General features: G+C 42.1%; 2 protein-coding genes across 2 annotated transcripts; both read left to right on the top strand.

Moving 5' to 3' along the window:
* Window positions 1–243: 243 nt before the first annotated feature.
* BBS7 (Bardet-Biedl syndrome 7) lies at window positions 244–16,530 on the top strand. The gene is made up of 19 exons (XM_040065434.2): window positions 244–352; window positions 509–574; window positions 1,836–1,898; window positions 2,728–2,903; window positions 3,456–3,642; window positions 4,322–4,394; window positions 5,278–5,394; window positions 6,200–6,330; window positions 6,904–6,988; window positions 8,399–8,501; window positions 9,076–9,268; window positions 10,240–10,314; window positions 11,371–11,436; window positions 12,319–12,458; window positions 13,426–13,590; window positions 13,667–13,776; window positions 13,883–13,986; window positions 15,424–15,547; window positions 15,859–16,530. The coding sequence occupies exons 1-19, from the start codon at window positions 317–319 to the stop codon at window positions 15,990–15,992; spliced, it is 2,148 nt and encodes a 715-aa protein (XP_039921368.1). The 5' UTR covers window positions 244–316; the 3' UTR covers window positions 15,993–16,530.
* Window positions 16,531–17,490: 960 nt separating this feature from the next.
* On the top strand, window positions 17,491–22,992 carry CCNA2 (cyclin A2). The gene is made up of 8 exons (XM_040065264.2): window positions 17,491–17,631; window positions 17,730–17,964; window positions 18,761–18,876; window positions 19,208–19,431; window positions 19,942–20,146; window positions 20,876–20,989; window positions 21,256–21,389; window positions 21,802–22,992. Exons 1-8 carry the CDS (start codon window positions 17,491–17,493, stop codon window positions 21,851–21,853), a joined length of 1,221 nt encoding a protein of 406 aa, XP_039921198.1. The 3' UTR covers window positions 21,854–22,992.
* The last annotated feature ends 2,108 nt before the right edge of the window (window positions 22,993–25,100 follow it).

Here is a 25,100-nt window from a genome sequence, read left to right as displayed (position 1 = left end):
GTTTTGTAAACTCAGTCTCCGCGCAGGGCTGGTATTTTTGGCGTCGCTGTTGAATAAACCGTTCCTCCCGTACGGCTCGGCACCGAGCCCGGGCTCCCCTCCAGCGCCGCTCCCGCCGGAGCCGCCGCGGGGCGCTCCCGGCTCTGCCCGCCCCTCGGCGCTCGCCCCGCCCCCGGGGCATCTCCGCCAATCGCAGCGCCCTGCTGGCCGAGGCCCCGCCCCGCCCGCCGGGAGGCGGGCTCGGCGCGGAGGTTGCCGCGGTGACGGGCGGCGGGCGCGCCGTGCCCGCGGGGGAGACGCGCGTCCCGCGGGAGCGATGGAGCCGAGCCTGGCGCGCGTGGATTACCTGCAGGTAGTGCCGGCGGCCCCCCGGCGGCATCCCGGCACCGCGGCGAGGCGGCACGGCCCGCCCGAGGCCGAGGGGCGGCCGTGCGGCGGGGCCTGCGAGCGGCCCGAGGCGCGTCCCGGCGCTCGGGGCCCCGCTCAGGAGCGTCTCTTCCATCCGCAGGTGGGAGTCACGGCGCAGAAGACGATGAGGCTGCTGCCCGCCTCCGGGAAGAAGGCCACGCAGAAGGTACCGACCGCCTGGCGCTTGGCCGCCTGTCCTGCCCTGTGCCTCATCCTGTCATCTCCAGAGTTTGCTTAGATATAGGACGTCACAGGGAAAAACCGTGCGACCCCATTTTGGGGGTTTGGAAAACCCTTTTTTTTTTTTGGAAAAAAAAAAAAAGAAAAAAAAAATCTGAATTTGTGATTGGAAAACTTCAGAAGCGGGAAGGAATTTTTGTGGTTTACGGCATTGCTGAAACCACAAGGGAGTTCTTCCATCTTTCTCTGTTTTGATTTTACTCACACTTAAGACTAGAGGAAATGGCCTGAAACCTGAGACAAGGGAGATTGAGATTAGATATTTAGATTAGATATTAGATATTTAAATAAATATTTTACTGTTAGGATGGTCAAGCATTGGAATAGGCTGCCCAGGGAGCTGGTGGAGTCACCATTCCTGGAGGTGTTTAAGAGGTGTCTGGATCTGGCACTGGGTGCCATGGTTTAGGGGTTACAATAATAATGACAACTTGATGGTTGGACTTGATGATCTTAACGGCCTTTTCCAACCTTGCTGATTCTATGAAATAGTTCTGTTTAAGTTTTTCTTAATATAAGTTCAAATTAAGGAAACTTTGTTAGGGAAACTCAATAAAAATAACTGCTTTTTTTTTTTTTCCTTCAATAATAAAGTCTTCGTGTGAAAACACAGCTCTTTCCAAATACATTTTCACCTCATGGTTGCCAATATGTGTAAGTAGAGGCAGGAAAAAGATTGTAAATGCCTGTACTTGAACTGCTGTTCAATGTCCTACCTATAGCATTTTATCTAGATCTTTAAACTATACTCCCATGTGTAGTTAAGTTCTCTAGAATTCTGAGTCCTTAAATATATGAAACTATCATTAATTTTTTAACATGAGGACTATTTACAATAGCCTGTAGGACAGGACAAGGGGGGATGACTTCGAACTGGCAAGAGAGTAGGTTTAGATTAAATATTAGGAAAAAATTCTTCGCTACGAGCATGGTGAAGCACTGGCACACATTACCCAGAGGAACTGTAGCTGCCCCATCCCTGGAAGAGTTCAAGGTCAGGTTGGATGGAACTTGAGCAGCCTGGGATAGTGGAAGGTGTCCTTGCCCATGGCAAGGGGTTGGAGCTGAGTGGTCTTTAAGGTCCCTTCCAACCCAAGCCATTCTGTGATTCTGTGAATACAGGAAGTGCATTATTTAAAAACAGTTGTGTGTGTAATCAAAAATAACAATGTATTGTACTTTTGAAGGTGGTTGTTGGAGATCAGGATGGGGTCGTTACATGTTTTGGCATAAAAAAGGGGGAAGCTGTGGTAAGTGGAATTGTTCCATTTAAAATTTTATTTTTGAAATGTTCTTTCAAAGTCCAGTTTTTATTGACATGGCAAATAAGGTGCCTGTGGAAGGTGTCTAGGTAGAGCTGTGGACTGATGCCTAACTGTGGTGAGGGTTTGCTGATCTCATGCCTGGTCAAGCACAGATTCCTCCACAGTCACAGAGTCAAAAACTAATGTGCATCATCACCAAAAAAAGTAATTTCCACACATTTTGCAGTTCGGTTAAGTTGGGCTTAAGCCTGGGCACATACACTGTTATTGTAATGGGACAAAAACTGCAGAGATCTGTTAAATCACCTTAGGGATTTGGACAAACTGATTGCTTTTTATGCCCAGCTCAATGAAAAATTATTTTCTTTCATGGATTTTCTCCAAGAAGTTCATGGTTAGCTCATAAGTATTCTATAGCAATACAAATAAATCAACATAGACTTCTGGAATAAGAATGTAACATGTGAGAGAGAGGGAGTGTGTGTGTGTGTTGTTCTTTAAAATAAAAAACAAATTGCAAACAAAACAGCTGGCAGCAGTACTGAATTTTCCCTATGGATTAATAAATAATACTGAAGTTATCAAGTCTTAATTTATTATGTTTTAAAGCTTTTTGTATTTATGTATTTATTTACTGATAAAATTCTTGGTTGCACTGTGATTCTGAAGATAAATTTACAGATTATTTTTGTCTGTGTACAATCCCTTCTATCTTAGTTTTGACAGAAATTGTAAAGTAATCTCTTTTCCTTTATGTTAGAAGATTACCATAAATATTATATTGTGATGATGAAAATTGCTTTCCTGTTGATAGCCAGTGTTCAAGACACTGCCAGGACGAAAGATCTCCAGACTGGATCTGGGAGGAGCTCTTAATACACCACAGGAGAAAATTTTTGTGGCTATAGGATCTGAAGTCAGAGGTTTCACAAAAAGAGGGAAGCAGTTTCTTTCCTTTGAAACTAACCTTACTGAAAGCATCAAAGCTATGTATGTATGATATTTTGCATTTTTGAGAGCTGTAGCAGATTGTTAGTTTATGATTTTATGCGGTAATTTTGAGCTTATTGTGTAGATGACACTAAGTGCCAGTCCAGACTCAGCTTGTGCTGTGACCTGTAGCAGGAATTTGTAATATTATGGAGAAGTTTGGGAAGTGTAGGGGGAATTGAGAATGGTCTGCGGGCACTCGCAGCTGTGCAAAATCTATGTGAGCAGAGCTGGGGTTATTGCCAGTGCGTCCTGTCCACATAGCTCCTGGGGCAAAATCTGGTTTGGATTGCGTTGTAAGCTGTTGCCATAGACAAATCAGCATAAAAAATATAGTAATGAAATTTCTATAAAGATATTCTTACCTGAAGACAAAGTAGAAATGTGAGAGCAATCGAAACCATGTGGTTTTAATATTTATAAGGAACATTAAAAGCTAGAACAGCTTGCAGGGCCCCACAATACCTTGGAGCTGCAAGCATAGTAAGGTGTATAAACATAAAAGACTCTTGCCGCAGCAAGATGCTATAGGAAGTGTTTCCTTTTCCTCAGGTACATTTCAGGAGCAGATCTCTTTCTCTGTGCAAGCTACATCTATAACCATTACTGTGACTGCAAGGACCAGCACTACTTCCTGTCAGGAGATAAAATCAACGATGTTCTCTGCCTTCCTGTAGACAGAGTGAAGTGCATCACACCGGTGCTTGCGTGTCAGGACAGAGTCCTCAGAGTGTTACAGGTTAAAATGCTTCCTTCTTTATGTTTTATGTATGGATGCTATGGATGCTATGGAATTGGACTAATTATTCGGGGAATATATATATTAGTATGGCTTAAACATCATAAGGATCAGTGTATTGGGCCTCACTTGGCAGCATTGCTGCTGGTGCTTTCCCTTTCCGTTGTTTTTTTTAAAGGAAAATCAATATCGTAAACTTGCAAAAAATGAGGATTAATAGAACCACTATAAAACAGGCTTTGGAATTCGTAGGTGAAAGTCGGTGACAAATTGGTCCCTTCTAACTAGACGTGCTCATATACACATCTAACTTCCTGAAGTCTTTATCACTTTGGGAATTCTTGCTCTCATAAATTGCTGTTGCGCCAAGACTTAAGTGCTGCTAAGTGGTTTAACATATTAAATTGCCAGATAAGTTCCTGGATCATTTTTAATGATAACAACACGTTTCAAGAGTCTGTTTTTTATTTCTACAGACTTCACCCTGGTTTTTGGCTTAGAAATGGTTCTGCCATAGAAGTTTGAATAAGTAAATCTTACCTTTTAGTATGAGCCACAATAATTTTGTCACTGTGGGGCTTTGATTTGGGATGTGGCTGGTGTTTTATTCTTTTTTTGTTGTTTTGGTTTTTTGGGGTCTTTTAACAAATTAATTTAAGATTGTTCTCTTTGTCTTCAGGGATCTGATTTGCTATATGAAGCAGAACTTCCTGGACCACCTACTGTTCTTGCTCTGAGCAATGGAAATGGGGGTAACAAGATTTTGAATATACACATAATTAATAATACTATTTTACTATATTTTAAAGATTTTGTAAGTTGTCTTTGTTAATTATTTTATCTTGTTTTTTAAGCTGATGTTAAAAATGCAGCAGAAAAGTGACTATGTGAGGTAATTTTTTTGCATATAAACAGATACAGAGATACGACTGTTTTAGACAGTTCCAAATTATATTCACATTTAATTAAAGGCCTCTTACAATACCAGTGAGATCAGAGGAGTCTCATTGTGTAAAAACAAACTGGACTTTGGGAGGCCATGTCCTGGGTTTGGGTGTGTGTTTCTCTTACACATGGATTTCCAAAACGGGAATACATGGATGGACAGGAATATTGAGTAGAGCTAACAGTAACAAAGACTGAAAGGTTCAAACTTAAAATAGTTTCATCCTCCTTCTTGCTAATCTTCTCTAGCCTCACAGAAATAGCTTTAGGGTGTTAATCTGGTGCTTAATTTAGTGTCAGTTAGATTGTGTGACAAACATCCAGAACTGGTTTGGGAAAGTAGTTCTTAATTGCTGAAATTTTGGCACAACAGTCACTGCTGAGTGTGCATTCTGAAAGGATTTCTCTGCTTTTCTTCTGTAAACTCCATTGAATAACCTCTATACTTCAGTTTAACTTTGCTGAAATATGTAGTAATAAATTCTGACTAGTTCTTAGGCAGAGCTCCAGTGCAGGAATGCAGCTGAACACAGAACAGTGGCAGCCACAAGGAAATTATAAGGATGGGTGCAGTTTGCATGGATTTGTTTTGGTGTTTGAAGACTGACATGGCTGCAGAGTGTAACTGCACTACATTTTGAAGTTGGTCTGCTTGATTTTTTCAATTCTAAATTCAGTTTGTGTGTTTAGGGGATTCTGGGGAAGAAATTGTGTATGGGACTTCTGATGGGAAATTGGGTCTCACCCAGATTACTGGTACCAAGGCAATACCAAGGTGGGAAATTGGAAATGAAAAGAAGAGAGGAGGTATGTGTCTCGATTTCTCACTCTTTAGCTTTCCAGCATACCCGAGGCTTTGTTAAAGAGTAGGGTAATCAGGAAATCTTATTCACAGAAAACTTTGGAGGCATATTGTGATTATGTCATTATGTGATACTAATGTGACTAAGGTCTCATTCTTCGGATTTTCTGACAAATAATTTTTATGTGTTCATATTGGTTCTAGTATTTTAGCAAGCATTTGTTTTTACACTGTTTTTAAAGACTTTGTAAAACAGTGTTGATTCAAGTATGATTGATTGAGATACTTATAATTTTTCTGTTTCTAAGTGTATGTACATTTGGCAAATATACCTGCCAAATTTACCAGATGTTCAGTGGTTTTAAGGTCTCTAAAGAGTCATAATAAAGGGTTTTGTCGGAAGGTGGAGTATGTCTCCACAATAACTGATCAAAACTTTCCCAGTTTTAACCTTGGTGTGCTGCTTCTGGACCATCTCTTAGCCCATACTGCTTTGTAAATGACAAGGTCAGGAATGGAATGTATAAATACTTTTTTATTTAATTATAAGAGTTATCACCACATTATTTTCTTAAAATGCTTCCTAGTGTGTCCTTAGTCTTTTTATGAAATATGGAGCTATAAAAGTTAACCTTGAACCTGAAGCACAGGGGAGGGACTTCAGCCTCGACGACTCATCCAGAAATCTCATTATTAACACCTTAAAAGCTGGCCAGGAGTCTATTTTTGTGTAATTGAGCATGGCCTGTGTATTATTGTATCATAAACTAATAAAGATTAAGCAAATGGCTTTGTTTTCTTCTTCATTAGGTATTCTGTGTATTGATAGTTTCGACATTCTGGGAGATGGAGTTAAGGAATTACTTGTTGGACGAGACGATGGAATGATAGAAATTTATAACTTTGAGAGTGCTGATGATCCTGTCCTTCGACATGATTATGTAAGTCCTCATTCTTCAGACTCTGCTGGAAAAAAACCCATTTAATTAAAAATCTGTATTTCAAAACTTACGCGATCATTACTGCTAAAATACGTGGTTTGTTTTTAATTTAAGAGGTTTATAACGTTGACGATATGAACTTGAAATCAGTATGGTAATATGTAAGAGCCAGAAAGTGAAGTAGTCATGATTTGAGCAAAAATCAATTTAATGTAGAGAGGGTATGTTAAAGTTTTGGCTTAGTTGACTGCTGGGTGAAACCTAATACAGAGTTGCTCTCTGAGTGAAAAATATGAGTGTTGTGTGTAGTCTGTGATTTACAGATTAATAAGTGGAAGCTGCCAGGGCTTCACTGAGCATAATTACTTGGGTTATCAGTTGTTTAAAATAGTAATTGGGTCCAGAGGGATATTTCACTTCAGTCAGATTGCTAATTTCTGCTGGAAAAACACTGTCTCTCAAGTGTTTTGCTTTCAACTTTGCCATGTGTTTGCTATGTGCAGTAGAATCTTCTAAAAACTCCTAAAATGAGTGCAGTGATATTTCCCTCTGCTTGAATGTGTTTATTTGAAGGCTTTATCAGAGAGCATTGCATCAATCCAGGGTGGCTGCGTGGGAAAAGATGGCTATGATGAAATTTTAGCAGCAACATACTCAGGTAAGCCTCATGTCACTGACACAATAAATGCAATGTGTGGTGAGGTGGAAAAATGAAGTAGGTTATGTTGTTAGTGCAACTCCCATCTCTTAAAGTTTTGTGTTGAAAAGATCCCTTCTGATGTAATATTTACACTAAAAAAAAAAAAAGATTCCTACACTTAAACTCTGGGGATTTTATATTTTAAGATCCTCATCATGTGTAACACAGTGACTGGCTATATTTTGGTGTATATTTTGTATTGTGATGAATTAATGAAGATGGCTGAAGGAATTAGTTATAATTTTTTAATATATATGAAAAATGTTGGTATACAAGCGTGTTTTTCTTCTATTTTTCTGTCTTTTATGTATTTTCATTCCTTTTCAGCTTCACAATGCTTTAAATGGGGTTGATTTTGATTTTAGTAGGAAATAAAGCTCCCTCCATGTGAGGCATCTCAGCAGCTCCTCTGTAAGACTTGAGCTATGGGCCTGTCTGTGACAGAGGCCATGAGAAACATGCTGCATATATCAGCTGCTGGGAGCTAAAAGATTGCTAATTCTTTCTCTTTAGTTACCTTCAGTGCTAAAGTTTAACCTGTTGAAACTTCTTGTAATGAAAGTCATGTCATTCGCTAAGATGTCAGTTACTGAGAAATAATGGTGCTCCGAGTACCTCTTTGAAACCTTTTTGAGCAATCAAAAGATCCTTACACCTGACCTCATATGAATTGTTTTGGTATGATTGACCACAGGACTGTTGCAGCCTAAGCCCTTTGTGGCTTCTTTGAGTGGGAGTGTTGTAAAGATCCATGGGTCACAGAAAAAGGGGAAGGGTGATAGCCCGTGTTCCGCTGTGGGCTTTCAAAGTGAACTCTGGTAGGCACACTGCACTGATTTTGGCAGGGAACCAGAGCTATAAACACCCATTTGTGTCTGCATATCATGCCTGAGGTATCAGAGTATAATCAATTAGTGTTGGCTTTTATAAATAAATGTAATTTAGTAAGCAAAAGTATAACTTTTTTCAAGCAGTAGCATCCAACTTCTAAGCCCACTGGGCAGCATCCAGTTTGCTATAAGCACATTGCACAGCTTTTGTCTTATTTTCAGTACTGCCAGTAGTTCAAGGTTTTGTCAGAAGCAGAGAGGTGGGAAAAGAATCCAACTGCTCAGTTAAAAACAGTTAAAGAGAAATTGGTTGCTCAAAGCACTTAATGAAAAAGAAATGTAATGTTTTCCAGTTTAAGAATGAAACCCGTAAAAAATGAAGCCCAGTGTCTAGGATTAATCCTACAAAAAAGGATTAAATTGGGCTCAATTCTCTCTACCTAGTGTGTGGAACAAACATCACTCCACACATACAGTAGCTGAGTGTAGAATTTTCTTTTTAGCTTATAAGGAATATAAACTTCATATATTGGTTTAGGCTGGCTGACAGGACTGACTACAGAACCTGTCCATAGAGAAGGTGGATCAGGTGAAGAACTAAAATTAAGTCAAGAAATGCAGAGCAAGATTTCATCCTTAAGGTAATTGTGCTAGAAAGAAATTTAAATGGAAGAATGGGAATGTTAAAAGCTGAAATGTCATCTCTCCTTCCTATCTCACTGGATTTCCTTTATCATTAATATGTCTAGAAGTAGAATCAAACCTTTTCAAAGTAGAAATGAAAAGCAGCCTTATTTCATGGTCTTTCTCTATCTTGCCTTCACATTATGATGTCTTAATACTTTCTGCCTCAGTATCAGCAAGACAAGATTCTTTCTTCCTTGCTGCTCTGTAGCTTCTAAATGATGGCAGGAAAGAAGTCACTGCCGTATTATTCAAAATGCACTGTATTCTTGAAGGAAAATTATTGTCCTTTCCTGTGTCTCAAAAACCTCTTTTGGCAGGGAACATGCAAAATTCACATGGCCATGCGATAGAGTTTATATTTTATCTTTGCTAAGTATGTCGAAGGCGAGTCATCAGTCACTTCTGGCTGGAAAATTGAGGACAGGAGATAAACATGATTGCCTTGCAAGTTTAAACTTCTTCATTTCTAGGGTAGTTCTATAGTTGCCTTTTTAAAAGACATTTAAAGAGAAGGTTTCCCTTTTCTAGGAATGAATTGGAGCAACTGCAGATCAAAGTACTTCAGGAACGGGACAAATACCAGCAGTCCTCTCAATCCAGCACTGCAGTTTCCTCAGTACCTGCCTTCAGTGTGAATGACAAGTTCACACTGAACAAGGATGATGCCAGCTACAGCCTCATCTTGGAGGTGCAGACAGCCATAGATAATGTGCTGGTGCAGGTCAGTGGGGCTTTGTCCTTGTTGGCTTTCCTGATGCATAAGTAAGAGACTCAGAGACTTTCTAGTTCAGAAATCCAAGTTACAGCATCTTAAGGACATGCTTGTTAGGGAACAAATACAACAAATTTCTACTGAGCAGAGCAACCTTACCTTACCAAAATAGACCAAAGTGCTTGCTGTAACAGAAGATTTCTTTGTAACTTTGTGGATTTTTTTGGATGTCCTTATTTAAACACCAATTAAATGAGGTGCCCATCCTCACTGGCCAGTTAAGTGCCCTCTTGTAGTGGAAAATTAATTTTAGAATGTTGTGGGCCACCTGTTCACTTTCAGTGTGGAATAGCATCTCATTTGTGTGCAGTTGGGCAGAAATACTCCTGCCCATCACAGCAACCTTAATTAATTATTCCTCCTAGTGTATCAGCTGAAATTAATGCCATCTTTGGTAGTCAGAAAGAGTAGCAGTACTGAATTACTTTCTTTTGGGAAATGCATGAGGAGAAAAATGTGACAAGGTGAGTTTTCTATAACAAATGGGAAAGAAGTGTTGTAGGATTTTATTTTTCACTTCTTAATAAAAATCCTGGTTTTATTAATGATGCTACAGAGCAATGCTAAGCTACAGCTAATTTGCCACTGTATAAATCAGATGTTTCCATAGCTAAATGAGAAATAATGAAATTGTTTAATCTACCTTTCACGTCTGAAAGACAGTTACAGATTTTACACTGAGGTTGTGGTAAGCCAGCCCCCCAGGAGTTCAGGACTCTGTAAGGGAATAAGAGAAAGATGATCACGTTACTCCAGGATTAAGTAGTAAGCTGCATGTCTGTTAGGCTTTTGCCTGTGAGATGAAGCAGTCTCCTTGCTTCTCCCTTATTACAAGGAATGATCACAGTTAGAGGATAAATGCACTTGGAGCTACTCGGGAACGTAAGCTCTTCATCTTTCCTTCCTCTTGTGTTCTGCAGAGTGACGTCCCACTAGACCTGCTGGATGTGGATAAAAATTCTGCCGTTGTTAGTTTTAGCAGCTGTGATTCTGAGGTGAGTGGAACAGAGGAGGTGATGTCTGTAGAGATGGCATGATGGAAACTCTTACTATTGTGTAGTAAAAGTAGAACTTGGATTTATAGATCTCTGATTTAAAATACAGTTGGTTAAACTACGCACCTAGTCATTGTGGAGAGCACAGCTTCTTTAGAGATACTGCACAGTTAGGAGCTAAAGGCAGGTCCTGGCGTAAGGCAAACAAAAATACCTGCTCTCTTCCTTTTTTTCATTCCTGAGGCTTGTGAGAGACACATTGAGTATTGCTCCCTTCTCTGGGTTTCATAGATTCGTGTGCATTTACTTCCAAGTAATTTAGGTGAAGAGTGTTACATTTCTTACTTAGTTAATTTCTAAAATACATCTTTGGAATGTGACAGTTCTGCTGCGTGGGGAGTCAAATGTTTGCCTGTCTTTTTTTATATATAACAACTAAAGAGTGAAATAGTTAGGGAATTACTATTGAAACTGAGGGCTGGGGAGAAAAATCCAGAAACTACCTTGGGATTTATGAAAATCTTCTGTAAAATCTTTTCCCTTCTAACAGTCCTTTATTTCAGTTTTAAGAACTGAATTCCCACATCATTGTTCTGCCCTGGAACTCCCAGAAATCAGCTTTTTATTTTAGTTTTTGTGCCATTTATGATGATTAGTTTAGCGCATTTTGGGGTGTATTTTCTTACTGATCCTGCTTTAGTTTTTGAATGTTGAACTACTTTTGCAGATGAGTGGGGCAGGCTGATGTATTTTTCAGATGAAAAGTAGGTATCTATGTAATCTTTGTAGAAATATGAAGGAGTATAAGAGGCTTTGGTTGTATTCTCCTTATAGAGAGATTTCATTTTTTTTAACTCTGTCTTAATTAAAACTAGTGGGAACATTCAGGAGAGCCAAGGATTGCTTTTTTGTATTTAACTCTTGTAAATAGCTGTACACGCACTGTAACAAGTAAGTATCTACAGTTAAAACAGACCGGTAGAAATTTTGTGAATCCACAGGCCTATTTTGTATTATTTTCCTGCTTAGATTCCTTTTTTCTTTCCCCTTTTTCAGCCAAATAGCAACTTTCTCCTTGCAACTTACAGATGCCAAGCAAATACTACAAGACTTGAACTTAAGGTAAAATGCTCAAAAATATGTTCCATGAAATTAATGGTTAGTCTTGCTTTGGATTGGAGAGTTCTCTGGGTGGATCAGTCCAGTTTCTACTGCTGTTGTTTTTCCTGAGACCATCTAATCGGGGGGTTTGTTCCTCTTTATTTGTCTTTAGGATTTCTAAGGGCTTCTGAAAATATGTCAGAGGAGGGCATTGGGTCTTTTCAAGTGTCCCTAAGATGAAAGCAGTGGGGACACCACAGATTGGGTAAATACAGGATTCTGAAGGCAATGTGTGGAACTTAAAGCTGAGGGAGGTGTGGGAAAAAAACCTCTGGCACAGTTTATCCTCTGAAGTGCTTGAGGGAAGTTACATTGGGAACTGACAAGGGAATATAGACTCAGTTTGTATTTTAGAGAGGAAGAAAATCCTGTCATCCCATGCTTATTATACTTAAAGGTATGTGGGTGTTTTGGAGTTTTTAAGGATCCACCAAATTCACGCATATTATGGCAACCACCACAGGAAATAATGAAGGAAATCCCCATCAGGAAAATACTCAGCTTGCACACAGGCATGAGGTTTTCTCCTTTTTGCTGTAGCCTACTAATCTGATATGTGTAAAACTCTCAATTTTGAGGCTTTTTATTTTAACTGATCATAAAATGAGTTAGAGGGTGTTATTTTATTAATATGTAATTAATCTAATACGGCAGCACTTCACTGGACTGTATTCTATTTAGTTTTACAACTCATCTCTTTTATTTATAGTGGCACTATCAAGTAAATATAATACTCTAAATACTAGAGCCTTTCTTTAACATACTTTTAATATTCATAAATTTCCAAACAGTGGTAAAATAATATTTTCTTCTTTTCTGTGGGTCCTTCTTTCCTCTCTGCAGGTTCGCTCAATTGAAGGACAGTACGGGACACTTCAGGCATACATAACTCCCAGAATTCAACCAAAAACCTGTCAAGTTCATCAATATCAAATTAAGCCACTTTCACTTCACCAGAGAACTCATTCTATTGACCAGGACAGGTATGTGCAATGAAAAATCCATGCCTTTTTTCACTTGGAAAAAATGACACAAGCCAGCCGAAACGTTTGCTCTGTAAACTTCAGTATAGAGTTTCTAACCCTTAACCTACACTTTTGAGCCTGTAGTTCCATTTCATGGATTTCTTACTAGGAATTATGGATTAAATGTGTTCCTTGCCATTCTTGTTTTGGGGCTGTGTTTCATTTTACTGCCCTGGGTTATAGTTCAGCCCCATGTGTTAGTAGAGCTGAGGGTGTGGTAGAAAGGAAACTTTCCTCTGTAGGTAACTGTGCTGTGTCTTTTCAGTTTCAGCCTCATTCTCTGCTCCACCCTTTTCCTCTAATTTTTTTCTCACAGCTAACTTGGCCCCAAAACTGAGCCAAGACTTTTTTTACCTTTATCTCTCTGTTATAGGAGTTTAGTATTTTACACAATTTCTGATGAGTTTTTGCCCACCTTTAGCTAACATCTTGTATTGCCTCCAAGGATCTGCTTGTTCAAACCAAAACTGAAATACCAAAAGCTTCGGTATGCAAATGAGTTCCACTATGCCTTGTTCTTGATAAAAATGCCACATCTGGGGTTTACAGCACAGGAGGCTCTTGAGGCTCTGTCTTACTCATATTTGCTCCTGTCAGTTATTTACCTTTGTCCTAAATCTTAGGTTTAGCAACCTGCAATGGGACATCAGAAACTTCCAGGTTTGTTTTTTTTTTCTAGATCTGACATGCCCAGTGGGAGGTAAAACTTGAATGTGCATTGTGAATGCAACTTTGCATTTTGAAGTACAGAAAAACAGCTGTGATCTGCAATATGGATCTGTACTTAGGGAGAGAGCTGATTTTTTTCCAGGGTGCTGATTAAAGGGAAACCACCACGTGGAACTAAACTTTTTCTATGTGGACAGTGTCCCCCCTTCTTAACTATTAACTGTCCCTTTTCTCTTTTGATTTCACAATGTCGCAGGCCCATGAATACGCTGATCCTCAAAGGCCAGTTCAGTTTCGCTGAAATTCACTCCTGGGTTGTGTTTTGCTTGCCTGAGGTGCCTGAAAAGACTCCTGCTGGAGAGTGCATCACCTTTTATTTTCAGAACACTTTCCTGGGAACACAGCTTGAAAGTACCTACAGGTAAAATACAATTACTAAACCTAATGTATGCTTGTGTGTTCAAGTTTGTTTATTTAAATTTTTTCTTCTTTTATAGAAAAGGTGAGGGATATTTTAAATCTGACAACATCTCTACAATATCCATCCTCAAAGATGTGCTTTCCAAAGAGGCTACCAAAAGGAAGATTAATCTCCACATATCATACGGTAAAAATCCTTCTCTATTTTGTTGTCCTTCAGTTCATTGGTTATTCCCATAAATGCAGTATGTAGTACTCATTTGCTTGTTGGGGTTCTTTTTACTCTCTGCTAGATGTAAATGAAGATTCTGTGAGGCACACATTACAGCTTATCCACCCTAAATTAGAGTATCAGCAGCTGCTGGCCAAGAAGGTTCATTTAATAGATGCCTTGAGAGTAAGTGTCTGAACTCTTGGGGTTTAATTTTTGTGGGGGGGTTACGCTGTCAGATACCAAACCATGGCTCAAGTCAGGTGTGTGTGTCCTGTGGGATCTGTTCCCTTTCTGTTCCCTTAAGTTAAATTAAAGCATGCATTTTAAGTGTCTAGGAGACAAATTTCTTCAAGGAAAAATCTCTTTTTTGCTATACATGTAAGTAACACTTAGGATTACTGAAGATGCTTAAATTGGATGGTAGAAGGGCAGCCAGCTTTATCATCTAATGTTCTCTCCTAGCCTGCTGTTACTTTCAGGCTCCTTCTGTCCCTCTTTCCACTAACATTTATAGCTTTTTAGGTCATCCAGGCCAGATGCAACTTCTTTGCTTTGGAACTTCATCCCAGTGTCTCACAGTTTCTGAATCATCTGCTTTTGAATCTTTTGCTTAATACCCTCCTCAATAGCCTTTGGGAGGTACCAGTTAGGCAGCTTGTCTCAGTTCTTGGACTTCTTTTCCAGCAGCCAGGATTTTCCTGTCAAAAGCTCACCATCATCAAGTTGGTATTTTTTATTTAATAAGAGGGGAGGTGAAAACATTTAACCAGTTCTCTCTTGTCCTTTTGGGGGAACCAAATACTTGTCAGATGTCTTTAGATAGTAGAAAAGCTGGCTACCAATGAGAACAGTGTGAATCTTTATTAACATTAAAAGGATTTTATTTGGGCTTGGTTTGGCAAACCAGGCATGTAAACAATAATAGAGAATTTATTCTTAATGCCTATTGTGTTTGTGCAATAATAATGGTGTTGTACATCTTGCTTGTTTTAGACAGCAAATCTTGGACAAATTTTTTGGTCACTCATTTTGTCGATGATAACTTAATGACAGGCAGTAAAATAATCAAATGATTGATAAAAGCTGTTATCCCCGCAGACTCACAGTGCATAACATAATTACCTCTTGTCTAGAACACAAGTGCCTTTCTCTGGAGGATAAAAGGATCTATACTATCAACCATCCCAAACTGGTTTTTTAGAAACTGAGGCTTTTTAGAAGAGGCCTTCAGTACTTTTTATGGTCACAATTTGAGTGATACTTTCAGAGCTTACTGGTACCTTCAGACTTCACTGCATGCTACACTTCTTTTAGGAATTCCCTTATTCTAAAAATGAGGGTATGGTCAAGGCTTGAGTCTGTATGGTGTGATCCTGTTCTAGCTCAGAGCTGGAAGCTGCAATACAAAGGATTTTGAGAATCCAGTCTATGAAGTGACATATGGCATTCCATTAGAAGACTAGAAAATCAGGCACTCTGAAAATAACACTTGCTAGTTTAGGAGGGGATTATCTTCCCTTTGAAGTACTTCCTTGTGACATATCTAAGCTTAATTTCTTCTTACCTGCTCTTATGATACTTATCTGCTGTTGGCTCTTACCATTTTAAACTGTCTTTGAGGAATTACAAGTTCATGAAGGCAACGTAGACTTCCTGCTCCCAAAATACCGCAGCATTTTGGAAGAGGCAGATCAGCTGCTCGAGGAATACAAGAGACAACCTGCACATCTCGAGAGACTTTATGGTTTGTTGACAATTCAGCTTTATTTAAATGAGGCTTAATGTCCAGAGATATGGCTGAAATAGACAGCTGCTTATATTTAGATGATTCTTGTTTTGTGGACATGCTTAAAGATGGTGTTCAAATTCAGAATGGCATTTAAGAATGTATAAAAGTTAAGTGGCTTGGATTTGTTTACAAGTAAACCATTGTTTAAAACGTGAAGTTTAAAAAGTCTTCTAACAACTGGACTACTTGGTACATAATCTTGAGTTAAAAGTAGAGATACCTCCTACTGAAAATAAATAGTAATTCCTGGAATTTTACCTTTACAGGTATGATCACAGATCTCTTCATAGATAAATTTAAATTTAAAGGTACCAATGTGAAAACCAAAGTTCCTCTCCTTCTGGAAATTCTGGATGGCTGTGATCAAGATGGATTGATCGCTTTTTTTGATGCTGCCTGACAAGGAAAAAAAAAAGAGTAATTTTTCTGATTTTAACCAAGGCATTTCAGTATCAAGTCAAAACCACTTTTACACTTTTGTTGTACAGTCATCTCTTAGGTTTTATTCCTATTTATTATCATATTGGATACAGTAGTAAACTTCATATAAACCGTTGTGTATGTTAACTCTGTGTAGAGGTTTTATGTACAGTGTTAGTAGCTCAAGAAGGATCAGATGTAAATACCAAATATCCTTTTGGCAAAGATGTTTTCACTGCTGTTAAAGATGACGTGGTGTAGCCTGTCCCCCAGCTGCAAGAATGAATAAAGAAACTCGTTTCCAGAGACTTGGATGGATTTGGAAGAAATCCGTGTTTAATTTGTACCTAACTAGGTTTTTCCTTTTGTGCTGAGAACGTGGTGTGAGAATCTCGCCAGATTTGATGTAGCTGGTGTGTGCAGAGGGGGGAGAACTCTGAATTTAGACTGATGACAGCTCCATTTAAAGCCACATTTGTTTAGGAATGGATGCCATTAAACTTCCTCAGTGCTTCTCCAGCCTCCCTTTACTTCATTTCAAAACTCCATCTACTTTCTCCCTTGGTTTTATTTAAAATTAGAAGAAATTAAACAGCCAGTGGAGACAGAGATCTGTTTGAGGGTAAAAAAGATCAACACGGTTGGAAGTGACATAGAATCATTAAGGGTGGAAGAAACCTTTGAGATCATCAAGTCCAACCATCAGCTTGTCACTATCACTATAACCCCTAAAGCCAGATCCCCCAGCCCCATACCCTTAAACACCTCCAGGGATGGTAACTCATGCTAAGAGAGATAATTGTTTTCCTCATTGTCTCATCTGAGGATGGTGAGGCCCTGCCACAGGTTCCTCGGAGAGGCTGTGGCTGCCCCATTCCTGGCAGTGTTCAAGGCTAGGTTGGCTGGAGCTCTGAGCAGCCTGGAATGGTGAAAGGCGTCCCTGCCCACGGCAGGATGGTTGGAACAAGAGTACCTTTGTGCTCTGCGATTCTCCGGTAATCGAAATCTCCCCTGTCTCTTCCCGAGGCCATTTCCCCTTGTCCCCTCGCTCCGTGCACCTCACTACCCGCTCCTTTCAGTGATGAGGTCTTCCCGCCCGAGCCTCCTTTTCTCCCGACTAAACCCCCACCCCCTTGCCGGGACACGTTCACCACCCCGGCTGTGCAAGCTCCGGCACGTTTCCCGGCGGGAACCCCCGAGGCTCTTCGTCCCTCCCTCGGGCGGGCGCGGGGCCCGGTGTCCCCGGCGAGGGCGTTCGCTCCCCGCGGGCTGCCCGCCCTCCGTGGCCGCCCGTGTCTGTCTGTCCGTCCCTCTGTCCGCCCTATCCGGCGCGGCCGTGACGCAGCGCGCGCCCATTGGGCGGTTCAAGAGTCGCGGGCTACTTGAACGGCGCGGGCGGCTCCAGGCGCGCCCGTCCCCGGCCCCGCCGCTCCGGCCCCGCCGTTCCCTCCGCCGTGCCCCCCGCTCCCGCCGCGGCCATGCTGGCGGAGCAGGAGAACCAGGAGAACGTGCCCCCGCCGGCGGCCGGCAAAGCCGCGGCGCCGCCGCCCGCCGCCGGCACGCGCGTGGCGCTGGGGCTGCTGAGGGGAGCGCAGCAGCGCGCCGGGGTCCCGCTGCAGGTGAGGGGCGAGCGGCGGGAGGACGGGGAAGGGGCAGCGCCGGTTGGGCGCGGCGGGAGCTGTCAGGGCCCGGGCGCTGACGGCCGCTCTCCCCACAGGCGGCGCGGGGCGGCTGCGAGGGCCACGGAGCGGCGGCGGGGCTGCAGCAGCCTCAACATCAGCCCTTCTCCATCCATGTGGACGAGCCCGATGGGGAGCGGGAGCCGCGGCGGCATCGGGGCGTCCCGGCGGGGCAGAAGGAGGAGGAAGCGCTGGGGCTGCGTGCGGCCGTGTGTGCCCTGGGGGAGCGGCGGCCCCTGGCCCCCCTGGGCAACGCCATGGAGCTGAGCTTCGGTAGGTGACACCCCGGCCCTGCAGGCCGCGCCCCACCTGCTCCCCCTCAGCGCCCTGCCTCCGGGGAGCGCCGAGGAGCTCGCCCACGGAAAGACTTCCAGAGCCAGCTGCGGGGCTGTGGGTCGGGACACGGCCGGTTTGGTCCCTTTGAGCCTGCCACCGGGATGCAACAGCTCTTCAATGCAGCTGAGCCTCTGTGTTCTTATGCCCCGCTTTTTTAGGCCGTTTTATACTTTGTAACTTAAGCTACCAGTACCTCATGAGAGGGACCAGATTACAGACAAGGTCGACCTATAAAGCCTCGCCCTTTGCTGCCATTACAGAGTTAGAAGGGGGCTTTACCCAGGCAGATCCCAAGATGTAAAAAGGTTTTTCTCCCAGGTAGTGGTGCATGTGTTTTGAGCTCTCTCCCAGTATGTGAGAAATGGGAACTGCCAGATCCATTTTCCATGGCACACGTCAGAATATCTGGGCTGATTTTCCTGTGATCTACTTCTGCGGGCTACAAAAAGCTCTGGTTAACCCCTGCCTTGTTTTAAACTACGACCTAAGCTTACAGGCTCTCCATCTATGTAACAAGGTAACACAGGGTGCGCTGAGCGCTACATAATTGCAAGAGTGTTTCGCGGGAAGAAGAGAAAGGGGAAGGGGCAACTTCCCTGTTGCCCTAACATTTGACTTCTGTAGAGCCTCCTCGACTCCCTGTCCAGCCGAGTGAGCCCGCACAAAGTTCCCTGTGCTGTGAGGGAGTAATGCGATGGTGCCCGTTTTAACGTGGCTGTTGTCCTCTGCTTAGATTCGCCCAGTATTATGGATATTTCAATAACATCAGAAACAGAAGAGAAAGCACCAAACGTTAATAACGTGCCAGACTATATCAGCGAAATCCACACGTACCTGAGGGAAATGGAGGTGAGCTGCTGTCCCTTTTCTTATTTGCATACAGCCCATGGGGGAAGAGTTTGGGGCGGAGGAATGTATCTGAATGTGAGTTTCTAAGACAGTGACTAAATTAGAGCTTGCTAGAAAGGGAGAAATAAGAGCATGGGACTGGTTTATTGTGATAAAGTTGATTGTGCCATGCACAAGCTGGAAAGCAAGATTACAGAAATAGAACTTACTGATCCTAAACTCACCAGTATTTGCTTCTGATTTATTAAACTGTGATAAATGAAGTTTAAATAGTTGCTTCCCTACCAGCACGTGGTCCAACCCCAACTTTCTCTGTCATCTAAACCTACAGGTGAAATGCAAGCCCAAAATAGGTTACATGAAGAAGCAACCTGATATCACAAACAACATGCGTGCTATTCTTGTGGACTGGCTGGTGGAAGTTGGAGAAGAATACAAATTACAGAACGAAACCCTGCACTTAGCTGTAAATTACATTGATAGGTTTCTTTCTTCCATGTCTGTTTTGAGAGGAAAACTTCAGCTTGTGGGTACTGCAGCCATGCTGCTGGCGTCGTAAGTGAAATTGCTTCGTTTCAAGTTCCACCTGCTAGTTTCATACACATGAAAATCTTGTGGCTGTTCTGTTGCTTTGAGCAGGAGAGACTTGGGAGGGCTTCACACTGGAATAAAAATCAGGAGTTATCCACCTAAAAGCTTGGCAGATATCTTTGAGGTTTGCCCCTAAAGTGAGGATCTGTTATTTCCAGCAGCTGACATCTAAACTGTACTTGAGGGAATATGCATAAGGCATGTGAAAAGCAAGTTGTGCTTACCCCAATTACTAATTTAGTGGGTTATTCCGGAGTTTCAGTGACTCCAAGTCCCAAATCCCTTAGTCCTGAGTTATCATGCAGTTGTAGCTCTCTAATTTCAAATCCTGCTGATTCAAGAGCTACTGAACCAACTGCGGCAAACTTGTTTGGCACCAGCTCCTCCCCAAGACAGAATTTAAATGAGCATTGCATTAAATGTTGGTGGTTTTTTAATACTCTATTATTTACTCATAAACACTTCTCCTGGCAGAAAGTTTGAAGAGATCTACCCTCCTGAAGTAGCTGAGTTTGTCTACATCACAGATGACACCTACACCAAGAAGCAGGTCCTAAGGATGGAGCACTTAATTCTGAAGGTTTTGTCGTTTGACTTGGCGGCTCCAACAATCAACCAGTTCCTCACCCAGTACTTCCTACACCAGCAGACAGATGCTAAAGTGGAGAGCCTGTCAATGGTAAGTAAGAATTACCAGCTCAGCCCATGTAATTAGGGAGCTTTATTGCAGATGTTTATTGCACATATATATATGTTTGTATAACATATAAACACTTTATGAATTGTGCACTCCTCCAGAAGTAGTGCCCCACTGCAGGAAATTAACACTCCTATTGCTACTTTCAATTTGGGATACTCCGTGCTTCTCAGAGGCTGGCACTCGGCCTGGCTCAAGCATACACCCTTACTCAGAGCAAGCAGAGATTAATAAACTTTAAATTGGGGCTTGTTGCACAGCTAGACAGACGTTTCCCTCTCTCTTATCGACAGCTGCCACACCTACCCCCACAAACACTTTGGCAAAAAAGGACTTTCGGTTTGGATTTCCCCTCAACCAGCAGCAAGCTCTAAATTCAGAGGCTAAAGCAGAGCACAGATAACATTTCACCTGAAGTTATAGTAAATCCTAGCTGTATGGTAGGTACCAGAGGTCCTAAATACAATCCTTTTGACTGAGCAAAGGTCAGACCTGGCTACACTTGTCCCTCTCGTTCTTATATATCCCCAAATATCAGATGTGCTGAGAAAGCATGTGTTGGGAATGCTCTTTGATAGTAAAGAGAGAGTAAACGGAAACTAATAAAAAGTGTCCTTCCAACTGATGGCAGGATTGGAAGCTCAAATTAGGGTTCTAAAGCAACTGTTAACTCTTGGAAGCAGATGATTCTCTCTTTTGTTTCCCTTGCAGTACCTGGGAGAGCTGAGTCTAATTGATGCTGATCCTTACCTGAAATACTTGCCATCAGTTATTGCTGCTGCAGCATTTCATCTGGCAGAGTACACACTCACTGGACAAACCTGGGTACGTAGCAGTCCAATTGTGAGCCTTCACGGCCCTCTGTGTGTGTTCAGTCTATTTGTACACAGTTCTGAGTGCTGGGCCTGGGCTGCAGGAATCGTAGCCCCTCTGTGCTCCTAGGCTGTTAATTAGGGGTTGCTCCCTGTGGCAACTGAAAAATAGGATGGGAAGGTAAATATGTTTCAACAGGAAGCTAAAACTCCACCAGTGATCAACATAAGTGAACAGCAACATTCAAATGTCCCTCTCCCTTTCTTTTTTCCCCTCAGCCTGAATCCCTGTGCAAAGTAACTGGCTACACCCTTGAAGACATCAAGCCTTGCCTCATAGACCTACACAACACCTACCTCAAAGCAGCCCAGCACACACAACAGTCCATAAGGGAAAAGTACAAGAGTACCAAGTGAGTATCTGTGGCGGTGTTAAGGTATGAGCTGTCCAAACATGTAACTGCCTGGAAGGGTGTGGGTGTGGGATGTATCTTTTGAGTCTTCAGGCAGACTCAAGGAACCAAATTCACTTCTTCAGTGAGATGGTGACAAGACTCCCTGGGCTTTTTGCATGGTTGTTGGTCAAGCAATACTTGGTGTTCTGTTGCTGCCTGGACTGTCAGGTAGAAACTGGAGGAATTTTCTTGACATTCCTACAGTTGGTGATACCTAATGCTCCTAAAAATCTGTGTGGGGCATGGCAGCCAACAAGCCCCAGAATGTCCCCTGCCTGTTGGGAAATGTACTTTGCTGCAGTTATGCTGCTCTTTGTGGCAAAGAGCACTTGAGCAAGATGACATCCTGCTTCTTTTGTTCCCTCTCTAGGTACCATGGAGTATCACTCATTGACCCACCAGACACACTAAACTTATTGTAATAAGCAAAAGACTGATATTTTTAGGAGATGTATATTACCAGGAAAGGATGTACAGTTTTAAACATGGTTCAGGACTCTAGATATGATCACTCAGAATATGAATGCAGGCTTTGACTTCATAATTGAAGTTTAGTTTCATGTGGTTTTAATGTAAATCTCTTGTACATGCAATCTTGTTAAGAGTTTTAGCTATGTTTTTATCAAAATGTTCTCTTCAAGCACAGAATTAACCATGCAGGCCACATGATGTCTGACTGCTTATCTAATTATAGACTACATATTGATATTAGCAGTGAATTACTATAATAGGGCTTTCTCTCCTTCTGGGTAAGAAAGACTTGGTCACCACAGAGTGTCAGTAGCATTTTTATACTGTCTAGTTTAAACTGAGACTTAGCATAGATCCAAAACGTGCCTTGATGGCTACAAAACTGGAAAGAAACTCTATGGCCATGAGGAGAACTCCTTGCTGGAACTGACTCATGAGGCTCCTTAGGATGTGCCCCAATTGCTGTATAATCTGTAGTGCCAGATCTTCATCAGAATGATGAATGCTCTGCTGCAGGGACCGCACAGTTAAAACCCCTGCACCAGTTCATACCTCACGCTTCTGCTACACAGAAAATGGTCTTCCTGTCGGTATTTTCTAGTCCAAGTGTAAAACTTGTACTAATCTAAACCCATGGACTTCCCACTAATGTGTTGGCTATCACAAAAGTTCATTGATGCCTACTGAGAAAAGCAGTCCTCAGTCTGCTTGCCTTGTACCTCTGTAGGGATGGTGGAGGGATTAAACTGCAGTGGGAACTGCTGCTCTGTGCCCTCAAGGGCAGGGAAAGTCTGGCATGGATGGGCTGCGTGTAGTGCAGCATGAGTTCTGTACACCCCTCACGCTTGGGAGGAGTTCCTCTGTGGCACACAGCAAAAATGTGCCTTATTTTTCCTTAGTTCTGGAACTGTTACATAAGCAAACTGGCATTCAATCAGCATTAGATCAAGCAGACGTTTACCTTCAGCCTGTGTAAATGGAGTGATGCCGTCCTGTACCCGCTGTTGTTTGCGTGTAAAGCAGTGAGTGCATGGAAGTGGGATGAATTGAGCCATTTCCAGGTTGGCTAATAAACAGTTTTTGTATCTGATGTTAGTGGTCTTGCCAATAGCTTAAAATCACCGAGCGGTAGAGTACTGTCGTCTTAAACTGGCATTCATTTCTAAAGGCTTTTGGCAAGGGCTGTCCTGTGAAACCTGTGCCTCTTGGACTTGAAGTTGAGTCAGTGCTGTCTCTCTGGTTATCTGGGCACCCAGCAGCATGAACTCCTCCTCACAGATGTCCAACAGCTGTTAGGGTGTGGGCTGTATGAAATAATTTTTTTTTAAATCGTCATCTCTCCGTCAGGCTGAGCAGCAGGTGTTAATGAGATAAGAACTCTCTCACCTCGGCAACTACAAAGTTACTGCTCTGCCCCACCCTTGTGCTCCTGCCAGAGCCTTCCCGGTTGAACCACCTCAATTACTAAACCAATGGAGTCAAGCAGTGGTCAAAAATCTGGTCGAAATGTGCAGCGGGAGTGGCCTTTTTGGCCAGTCTGAGCTTCTTAGGAGGCACTTGGACCTTTATGCGTGTTCTTATGGTTAACGAAGAACCACGTTTTATTGGCCAACAGCCTTGATTAGTATTAATTTCAATGGGCTGCTACTGAAATGCTGAGACAGATTAGGGACAACCAGCCTGTGCAGTGTATCATGCCTGGTGCTTGGGGTTGGAAACACTTTAACCTTGCAGGAGAGCGAGTTTACATAGGGAGGAATGTGTTTTTCACTGTGACCTTGGAAGGGTAACTGGCAATGCCGACTGGCAGCAATTACTTGAAGATAATAAGCCACAGCGCTCTTCCTGGGAAACTGGGTTCTGCCTTGCCCTTCCTGTGGTGTATTCCAAGACCACTGAGAAATATGAACATGGGAGGGGTAATTTAAAGGAAGCTTATGAATTATTTTCTCCAGAAAAAGAGTAAGTAGCAGTACTTAGGTGAAAAGACTTCAGTGGGTTTTAGTATTAATTTATGCTTAATCAAAGAGCTGTGCTCGAGTTTCAATGGAACTTGTTCCCTTACTGTTCCCAAAGCTCAGAGAAGAATTTTTCCACGCTCACTGAGCTTTATTATCATGTCATTATCAACATGTCTTCCTCTGCAGCCTAATAAAAAATCTCCAGTCAAGGGCTGGCATCTCTGCTCAGCATGACAATGTTCCTCCTTCCTCAGGGCAGCTCTTGCTTCTGCTATTAAGTGCTATCTTTTTCCACCTTTGCATTTTCTGAAGTTAATATGGGACAATTCCAGCTTTTGCTTCTAAGTTTTGAACAAAATATCCCAGGCTATAGTGTACTACTGTTAAGCCTATCCAGGTTAACTTCTAATCCATTCCAACTAAAGTCTCTAAGGAACATAAGGATGTTATGTGTGAAGAAGAGAAAAACAGCAGTGCAAAAACCATTTTTTTCTGAAGAAATTTATAGTCTTGTGGTACTACAGAACTAAGAAGGAAATGCATCTTCACCCATTTTGGTACTCAGGACAGTGACTTTGGGTTGGAAGAACTGACAGTTCTGGTTAACTGTCCAGCACTGGTTAACTCCTGGAGAAAAGAGGGTTTGTGTGTTTTTCCTTTCCTGAAAGAGCTTAACTTGATTCAAGCTTTGCCTGGCTGGGAGCAATTTTATAAATATATATATATATATGGATTTGGGGTTTTTTTTACATTAAGTTCTTAACCTGATTTGGGGACAGTAAAATCTGCAACATAGCTTCACTCCTGCTCACAGCTCATGTAACACTGAGGTCACCTGTAAAATAGCCCTACTTCACTCTGTAAATATGTGTGTGTTTCCAGTGTCACTTGTTTGCAAACAAAGTGCGCAGATCAGATATTTTGCAATCTTCCTTGTCTCTCTGTTTTGCCTGATCCTAAATTCAGAGCATAACTCCTCACCTGTAGTTGAAGAAGCATTCCTGTCTGTTGCATGTAATATTTAATTAAACTTTTTAAGAAACTCCACTGCTGAAGTTCTGTGTTAGTTTGTTAAGTCCGTGCACTCCAGGTGATTTTCATACAAAACTGTTTGAGTACAAGGTAAGGTGTGGAGTAACAGGGGCAAGAGGGTTTTACTCACAGCACATTGATTTTTCCCCTGTGAAGAAAGCTGAACTAGGTGAGTTTCTGCTGCAGCTCGATGTCAAACATAGGA

This window comes from Hirundo rustica, chromosome 5 (assembly GCF_015227805.2).
Source record: "Hirundo rustica isolate bHirRus1 chromosome 5, bHirRus1.pri.v3, whole genome shotgun sequence".
Lineage (NCBI taxonomy): Eukaryota > Metazoa > Chordata > Aves > Passeriformes > Hirundinidae > Hirundo > Hirundo rustica.
This window is presented reverse-complemented; position numbering and strand designations above follow the sequence as displayed.